The 10000-nt window shown below is 39.1% G+C and overlaps 1 protein-coding gene across 1 annotated transcript in view; it reads right to left on the bottom strand.

The window, feature by feature from the left end:
• usp28 (ubiquitin specific peptidase 28) overlaps positions 1 to 10000 on the bottom strand; it is a gene marked incomplete at both ends in the record, with an annotated part of 32333 nt that overhangs the window by 17743 nt on the left and 4590 nt on the right. The window contains 4 exons of the mRNA XM_080041601.1: positions 166 to 252; positions 8614 to 8776; positions 9027 to 9114; positions 9479 to 9599. Coding sequence (XP_079897727.1) covers positions 166 to 252; positions 8614 to 8776; positions 9027 to 9114; positions 9479 to 9599 — 459 coding nt within the window. The remainder of the gene's footprint in view (positions 1 to 165; positions 253 to 8613; positions 8777 to 9026; positions 9115 to 9478; positions 9600 to 10000) is intronic.

Here is a 10000-nt window from a genome sequence, read left to right as displayed (position 1 = left end):
GTGTGTGTGTGTGTGTGTATTTGTGTATAAACAAATGTACTTTGTTAAATATTTGCCATTACAAATATGTAGCAAAACCAAATACAATCATTTTATATTATATACAGTATTGGGTAGTTTGATTGTGTCCTTTATGTGAAACATTGCTGGTTGTGTGTTACTCACTGCATTGCTCTTGCACTTCTCCAGCACGCGCTCTGACAGATGGTAGTTTAGAACAAGTTTCCTGAACACAGGCAGGTGGAACAGAGACTGCAAACAAGACACACAGAACAAGGACTGTTATATGGTGGTTAACTTGGTGCATAACTCATTTGTAGCTGCAGAAAGTGGGTAGGGCGGTCGTCCACTGGGTTACAGGGTCGGTGGTTCGATCCCCCGTCTCCCCACCACATGTCCAAGTGTCCCTGGGCAAAGAGACACTGAACCCTAAATTGTTCCCGATGGTTATAGCTTGCATCCTGCGTGGTAGCTGCCGCTTTCGGTGTATGAATGTGTGTGTGTGATTGGGTGAATGTGTACAAAACAATGTAAAGCGCTTTGAGTCTGTGAAAAACCAGGGAAAAGCGCTATGTAAGTGGAGTCCATTTACCATTTGTAGTTGTAGAAAATAGTCCCATGTGTGTATCCGTAAAACTGACTTGTATTTGTAGTAGAAAAATATCCAAGAAATACAAATCAGTCGTGAGAAAAATATTCTCCATACTGTAAGCAACTCCCATTGTACAATTTGACATACTTATCTGCAGATGTGCACATTTTGAATTCACATTATTTGATACAAGTGTGTAAATGTGTTTGGCACCATATTCAATGCAACAATTTGTAATCTCCAAGCATTAATATTATAAAATTCAAATATATATTTTATAACAAAGGACATCAGGGAGGATTTGATATGTTTTTATTTTATCTTCATAATACTCGAGCACACAGAGGCTGCCACTCACTTCGTTATGGGACACTTAAACCTAAATGCATTAACACAGTGGTTCTCAACCTTTTTTGAGCAAACGCCCCCCTAACCTTACCGAGATACTCTAGCGCCCCCCCCCCCCCCCCAAAAAAAACCATAAACACACACACACACACACACACACACACAATTAAGAATATGTTTTGGCTACATCCTCTATCAACAATAAAACATATTTTCTGTGCTGTTTTGGTTTCTTATAAGAATTATTTAAAAAAAATCCCAATATGAGCCTGTTCTATGATAGGCAGATTTAACCCACTGTCAGGTGGCTGGTTGCATAAAAAGAAAAAACACTATCAGCATTGGTTGCAATCAGGGGTGTAAAGTAGCGAATTACATTTACTCGCGTTCCTGTAATTGAGTAGTTTTTTCGTGTACTTGTAATTTTTTAAGTGATTTTTAAAACCTATACTTTTACTTTGAGTATGTTTATTGTGAAGTATTGTACTTCGCTACATTTTATATCACCTGCGTTACTGAGTAAAAAAATAGATAGGGAAAGGAGAGAAAAGAAAATAAATATCGCGGGGGGCTTTTATTTTTACGGCACAATACCGGAAACTAACACAGTGAATGATCGACAGGAGGAGTTAACACATTGCGACTACATGATAACAACAAACATTGCTTTCCTTTATCATTAAAACAAAATAATCCTAGTTAAACTATCATTGTACCGCACGTGAAGACGTGAAGGCTTTTAAATGCAGCAAACCTATCATCCAGCCGTGCGATCGGCCCCTCCCTCACCTGATAGTTTAGCTTTCAGTTTACAGTGCAGAGTAGGATGGAGACGGTGCGTGTTGCCAGGGTTTGTACAGGGCTTCAGTGAGCCTCTCGCGGTGCACGGCGTTTAGTATATCGTCCCTCTCCAACATATGAGGGTTGTGTCTTTAACATGGTTCTGCTTGTGTGTTAGTTAACTCCATGCTTTGGCTGATTACTCTGTGTTTTCTCCACCTCAGAGACAATAGTTAGTTTAAAGGTGCAGTGTGTAATATGACATCATCAAGAAAGTTCTAGAAAGTTCTTGAATGCAACGCTCCCTGGGTAACCCCACCCCTTTAGAATAATAACAGAAGCTACAGTGGCCTTCAAGGACAAGAACAATTCTAAATTTTAAACAATGCACCTGATGACATTCCAACTATGACACTTTCAAGATGGCGGCACTAGGCCTTGGTCCAAGATATGCAGAAATATGGACATATATGAGACCCTTTCTAAGGAAAAAAATAATAATTCAAAAAATGTTTTTCAGCTATTATGCACTAAATTAAATGTACTTATGGATATTATAATTACTTTCTACAAAATCTGCTAGGAAATAAAACCCAAAATTCTACACACTGCAGGTTTAAGTTTGAATCTCGCTGCGCTAGCATTAGCATTAGCAATATCAGTAAACGTCATTATACTAGTCTGTGATTGGCTGATTCCTCTGCCGCTAAGGCTTTGATTGGCTGGTTGTTCTGACTCAAAGACCTCTGATTGGCTGTCTGCAGAGCCTTCTCTTTTCTAAGGCTGTATGGCTGTGACAGTCAGCAGACCGCAGAACATTGGAGAGAATAGTTAAAAAGAGAGAATAGTTAAAAAGAGGTCGAGGGGTTAGAAACATGAAAAGTTAAAATAGGCTGTTTATTTCAGGTAACCTATTTTTGCAGTCAAAAGATTTATAAGATTTTTAAGAAAGTTTAAAATATATTTATTAAAAAAAAAAAAAAAAAAAAAAAAATTATAAAAAAAAAAAAAAAAAAAAAAAAAATTATAAAAAAAAAAAAAAAAAAAAGCTTGTGTCCCAGCCTGGTCCCAGCGCCCCCCTAGGTTGTACGAACGCCCCCCAGGGGGCGGTACCGCCCCCGTTGAGAAACCCTGCATTAACACCACGTCAGTTTCTCGTATGTGCCATAAACTGTATGTGGTGTGTGTGTGTGTGTGTGTGTGTGTGCGTGCGTGCGTGCGTGCATGTGTGTGTGTGTCCGTGTGTGTGTGTGTGTATAGGAGTGTGTCTGGCGCTTCGGAGCACTTATGAAAATATTGATAACAATTTCCACTTCACAAGGAAATTCAATTTGGTCTCTTTGGACTCTTATCTTGGTTTTACTGTAATTTACACCACAAAGTACAGCAGCGGAAATATGAGCCGACAACTGAATCGTTTGGTCACTTATAGTCTTAATCTGATATGAAAATAATTAGTTTTATTTTGATTATAAAAGAGTTGGACTCAGTTACATCTACACACATCTGTATCAACACTACACTATAGCACAATAAACAAACAGTTAAAGGTTAATATTTGAGCAGCATTTGTGCATTTTTATTCAAACAACACTAGTCTGTACTGTAGAATTTAAACCATTTATTTTGACTTATATTTTGTTGTTATAATATTTTATTAAGGAAAATTGGGCAGTATGTTGTACACACATAAACATTTAATCTTGGAGTCAGTGATTCTGGAGAACACTTGCTGTCAAAATCACTTTTTGTCAAAATCAGTGAATATCTCCTCACAATCCGCTACCTGTACGCAGGCCTGCCCACACAAATGGCTGGGACCCTGAAAACATCCAGACAATGGGCCCCCCTTACCTATGCTTTACTCGTGTCAATGTGTGTGAGTGCGCTCATCCCTCAATAAACACAAACATGTATTTGTAGAGACAACCATAACCATCTTATCAACCAGGGACTTGCAGGGACAGTTGGGGGAGCAAGGGCTCATTATTATTTTAAAATAGTAGCACATTTCTGACTTAGCTCAGCATACCTACCAATTTACTTTGATTCCCTTACACTCACACACTTGTTTAACAGATCAACAGATCTCTACACAATAATCAGTTCACACAGAGACATTGTTCTTCTTTAGTATTCACTAAAACAAACAGTTTTTTCACAATTTGCACGTTTCTATGCTACTAGCTTCTGGTATAAGATACATTTACGCTAATTGACTGCACCAAATGTTGCACTTTTCTGTGTTTCCGCACATGACATTAAATCATTTGAAATCTTTTGGTCGTATTGTTGAAATAAATAACACTTAAAAATCAACATCAACAACAAATTCTTCACACAAAAATAAAAAAGGCGGTTCTCTACATGAATAACCAAACCATACCCTCAGAACTATCAAGTTGGCCTATGTTTAGTTGCAACATTTAGGCTTAGTTCATTCTGCTCTCATCACTGCAACAGCAATGACAGTGAAAACATTACTGAAATCATTACAAAAAAGTTCTTAATCTTTGAACTCAAAATCTGTTCCTTCAACTATTTCTAACTTCTTTGTGCCTTGTGTCTTTCTTTGCATTAAGGACTTTTTATGTCTATTTTTATTTTTAGAAACAATACAGAAAGCAGGACCTTGGTGGTTACGGCAATAATTAAAACAGGATGATGCTGCTCGTCAGCTTCATTGTGGTAGGACCCGTCTGGTTGGTCAATTGGCCAGGTTTGTGAAAAACTGGTCAGACCTGGCTGGCCGTGTCAACCTGAAGACTTATGTCAAAGCCTTTAGAAGTTATAGTCCCCAAAGGGAAACTCTTTTTCACAAAAATTTACATTATGGGGAGAGAAAATGTAAACCTGTTTGTAGACTCGGAAAATTACAGAGTAACTAGCCTGTCCTCTTTATAAGAATGTAGAAGAACTACAAAAGGAACCCAACCTGTTTTTTCATGGGGTCCAATACTTTTCACAACGACACCCAGACACAAGTAGCAGGTACATGTGTTTTCCGTGAGCAGGAACGACTCAGGAAATATAATCCAGCCAAAACTGTTTAATATCAAAACCCAATCTTGTCACCATTTGGCACACAAAGGGTTTATAGGATGAATTATGTTTGAAACAGTTACACTCCGCTGTGCTCAATCTGAAACATTTTGAACATTTCTGCTTTTCTACTGCTTTTTAAATGGCCGTAAGCGGAGCCGCGGCTCTGTGTAAACACCCAACTTTGATTAGATATTGACATAAATATCTAAAAATAAAGTTTAGCTTAGTTAGGTTCTTGGCTTCCAAAGACCATGGGCCCCCCAAGGGGCTAGGCCCTAGAAAGCCTTCCCACTTTCTACCCCTTATGGGCGGCCCTGCCTGTACGTACTGTGTGTATGCTGGAAAATAAAATCCAGTGTTAATACACAGCCTAGGTTCTGTGAACAGGCATGATGCTATAGGCTAGCTATGGTTGGCCCCTTTGTTTACATACTTGGTTGTATATTAACACCACATTTTTCAGCACACACACAGTACTTACAGGTAGCAGATCATGAGGAGATATTCACTGATTTTGACAAAAAGTGATTTTGACAATAAGCATTCTCCAGAATCACTGACTACACCTTTAAAGCATTTTCAGTGTTTACATAGATAGATAGATAGATAGATAGATAGATAGATAGATAGATAGATAGATAGATAGATAGATAGATAGATAGATAGATAGATAGATAGATAGATAGATAGATAGATAGATAGATAGATAGATAGATAGATAGATAGATAGATAGATAGATAGATAGATAGATAGATAGATAGAGTACAACTTCTAACCACTCCCCCCCTCACTTTTCCATACAGGTTTCATCAACAACAAATACACACCAGTAAACAGATTAAGAAGAACTCAATCTGTCCCCATATTCTATTACGATAACACTAAAGTTGTTGTTGTACCTTAAAGTTGCATTCAGCAGCCAGGATATATTATAAAGTGCAGAGCTTTTAAAAACATGTTTATAACAGCTGTGTTTACATGAGAAGAGGTTGGGTGGCGGACGTGCGGCAGTAGTGCTCAGATCCATTTCATACACATTAATATGCTAAGTCTGTTTACTTAGCATATTGAGTTTTTACTGACACTTGCATGTTGTCATTTTTTTTTTTTTTTTTGCAGTTTTAGTTAGCCTTTAGTTAGTAGCTAAACTTGGATTTTTTTATAGTTACCTTTTTAGTGTCAACCATTATTTTAATGTTTAACTGGGATATTATCATAATTAGCATCTTTATTAATGATTTGACCGGTGATCTTTACTGATGACACTGTGTGTGTGTGTGTGTGTGTGTGTGTGTGTGTGTGTGTGTGTGTGTGTGTGTGTGTGTGTGTGTGTGTGTGTGTGTGTGTGTGTGTGTGTGTGTGTGTGCTGAAAAACATTCGGGTGTTAATACACAGCCTAGGCTCTGTTAACTGATATGTTGCTAGCTACTGTGGACCCCCTTTGTTGAAATACTCTTTGTTTACATGCCAGTTTACAGAGCCTATGCTGTCAATGTATTAACACCAGATTTTATTCAGCGCACACACACAGTACAGACAGGTAGCGCATCATGAGGAGATATTCACTGACTTTGACCAAAAGTGATTTTGACAACAAGCGTTCTCCAGAATCACTGACTCCACCTTTAAATTACTTTTGGAGGTGGGATTTTCATAACAACTTCTTTTTGACTTCTAAATCGATGTAGAACCATATCACAGTCACACAATCACACACACACACACACACACACACACACACACACACACACACACACAGGGCCCAGAGGAAGTTGGACCGCACATCATTTGCTATTTAATTATCCCCCTTCGCCCCTGAATCTGAATGAGGGCTCGAGTTTCAGCATAAGCACCTGATAGTCCCGACTAAATACAGCCGGCAATGGACTTATAATAGAATCAACAGCGAGCGCAGAGAAACACTGTATGCTCTCGTTTAGGAGATGTGCATCCACACCCTCTCTGTTCACTTCCTGATGTGTTTTTAAATAACTGTTCGGATGAGATTAGAGTCGCTTAGAAAAGGTGATTTTTAAAGTTGGAATTGATCAAACACTATGCGATAAAGATTGTTTCAAGGTGGAGTCAGTGATTCTGGAGAACGCTTGTTGTGAAAAATCACTTTTTGCCAAAATCAGTGAATATCTCCTCATGATCCGCCACCTGTAAGTACTGTGTGTGTGTTGAAAATAAATCTGAATCTTGTTAATAAACAGCATACATAGCTAGCAACATACCAGTTTACAGAGCCTAGGCTGTGTATTATGTGTATATTCTTTTCAGCGCACACACAGGTAGTGGATCATGAGGAGATATTCACGGATTTTGACCAAAAAGTGACTTTGACGCAAGCGTTCTCCAGAATCACTGACTCCACCTTTGAAGACATAAAACAACATTTGCTGACTTATTTCAAGGTGCAACACATCTCGGACAAACTAAAGTTAGAAAATCTTGGAAGGGAAACTGTGTTTATATATATAAATGTGTGTGTGAGAGAGAGAGAGAGAGAGAGAGGGACAGAGAGAGAAAGAGGGAGAGAGAGAGAGAGATAGAGAGAGAGGGAGGGAGAAAGACAGAGAGAGAGAGGTAGACAGAGAGGGAGAGATAGAGAGAGAGAGGGACAGAGAGAGAGAGAGGGAGAGGGAGAGGGAGAGAGAGAGGGACAGAGAGAGAGAGAGAGGGGAAGGGAGAGAGAGAGAGATTTTTAGCTATTTTTAACTTTTAGCATTAAAGGTTGTGAGACACTGTTAAACAGGTGGGCGGTTGGAAGGAGCTTAGCTGAACATATGTTAGGAGTTCACAGCTGTGTTATGAACCTTGTTATTTGAATTTTAATAGTGTTTTAAAGGTGTTATAGCCTACATGCATTGGTACAACCAGTGATATAATTTGCTTTTATAGGAGCCCTTTTAAATAGCAGGTCTATGTATATATAAGCCAAATATACAGTTGTGTGGTGGATGCTTTAATGCTTTAAAGGTGAAGTAAGCGGTTTATTTGTGTTAATATAAGTGTTAAATCGCTCTTTATTCATACAGTGATCGCTTTCATAATGTGCGCGTTTCATAAAGCCGATTTCTCAGTCAGCTGCTCTGCAAGTAATCGGCTAATAAACCCGAAATTAATATCCAATCACAAGAGAGAACGCTACAAACCGAAACCCGTCTCACTCATGGTCTCACTGCCGGTGCACGCCAGAGCGACAGATGGGTGAATGTGTATGCGCCTACAATGGCGGAGCAGGTAAAAATCCTTCCCGATGTCTGTTTTGATGGTTTTTATCATGTTTTTATCACACTTATGGATCTGAGATGATGCTAGATAACTCGCTGCTTGAAGACCGCAGTGCATTAATGTGGTGACGTAGGGACGAGCGAGGGGACTGCTAACTGCAGTAACTGACAGGAAGTTAGCTAAAAGAACCATTCCGCTTAAAGAAGGTAAAGCTCCTAAGAAGCTACAATATGGTACAAGTTCACTGAGACCACACAATATGTCAGGTCTCAGTGACCTTTGACCTCCAAAATATATTTCATCCTTAATACAAAAACAAAACCACAACAACAACAAAGAAACAGAGAAAAAAAATTAAATAAAAAATAAATTATCCCATGTTCTCATCCGTCAACAGATCCCTATGTCATTGATGTCACCAATTAGAAGTTAATTGGTTCTTCTCAGGGCGCTATGGTGGCGTATTGGATAGAGCGCGTACCATATTGGCTCAGGCTTTGGTTGCAGTGGTCGCGGGTTCTGTAATATCGATTAAAAAAGCTTGAAAATGCCAAAAAGTAATCTTAAAAAAAAAATAAAAAAAAATAAAAGTTAATTGGTTCACACTCACCTGTATGACAGCGCTGAACCAGCAGGTGTTTCCTATGTTGCGGATCCCGACGGGCCAGTCGTCATGACGCAGCCAGTCGGCCGGGCTGCTCATCTCACTCTGGGCTTCACTCCTCTTCCTCTTCATCCGGGCTGCGTTCTCCTCCACACTCGCCTCCAAGGCCCTGACACACACACGCACAATGACACAATACACATTTAAAAAGCACTGAAAGAACTGGATTAACACTTATTAATTTTTTTTTTTTATTATTTTTTTTTTAACCTTTATTTATACAGGTATTTCCCATTGAGATAAGAGACTCTTTTTCATGGGAGACCTGTTCCCATTCCCATGTTACCATCAATCACACACACATTCATACACCGATAGCAGGCTAACTTCTTTCAAAACTACCATAAATCCCAACCAACCTATGAAACTCTCTCTCCTCTTCGTTGGCATGTTGAGACTCCTGCAGGCTGAGTTCTATGGCGGCCTGCAGTTCATCTTTAGGAATTCCTGAAGAAGAAAAAAAATATATATATACACCTCTGGAAAAAAATAAGAGAATACTACAAATGTTCAGTGTCTCTCGTTTTACTATGTAGAGGCATATGTTTGAGTAGAATGAACATTTTGGTTTTATAATATAACCTACTGACAACATTTCTACCAAATTCCAATACATTTTTTGAGAAAGCATTTTATTTTCTCCTTTTTTTCTTCTTTTTTGATCATTTTCATTAAGTAATGTAGAGATGACAATTGAAGAAAAATCCAGACTGGTCTCTTAATTTCTTCCAGAGCTGTATATACTTTAAACTGAAGTACTTGTAAATTATGTCAACATTGTCGTGGATGATTATTGTAGACTCCATTGTACCTTTCTGACCCTCCCAGGCTTCTGTAGTGGTCCCTGGTTCCTGCATTTCTCCAGGATCCTGAACCTCTGGCGTCTCTGTCGTCAACAATCCAACAGCGTGTCCAATGTCTCCCTGGCTGGCCTTTAACAGAGAGAGGGAGAGAGGGGGGGAGAGAGAGAAAGAGGGGGGGAGAGAGAGAGAGAGAGAGAAAGAGAGGGAGAGAGAGGGAGAGACAGAGAGAGAGACAGAGAGAGAGAGAGAGAGAGAGAGAGAGAGAGGGGAAGATACATCATAAGAAAGAACAACAGAGTATTGGTGGCATACTTTTACTTATTTATTTCATCATAACATGGCGCCTTGATCTTGTCTCTTGCTTTTATATCCGTTGCATCCCTGTTTGTTTTCATACAAACGATGTGACGGCACTGTATTGTGGGTCAGAATCGCCCAAATAGGATACGGTTTTCAACACTAAACATCTTGGCCGTATCTAGTAGACATCCGGGTATTTTTAACCATCCTAAATCTGGCCACAAGATTCG

This window comes from Ammodytes marinus (assembly GCF_949987685.1).
Source record: "Ammodytes marinus genome assembly, chromosome: 14".
Taxonomy (NCBI): domain Eukaryota; kingdom Metazoa; phylum Chordata; class Actinopteri; order Uranoscopiformes; family Ammodytidae; genus Ammodytes; species Ammodytes marinus.
This window is presented reverse-complemented; position numbering and strand designations above follow the sequence as displayed.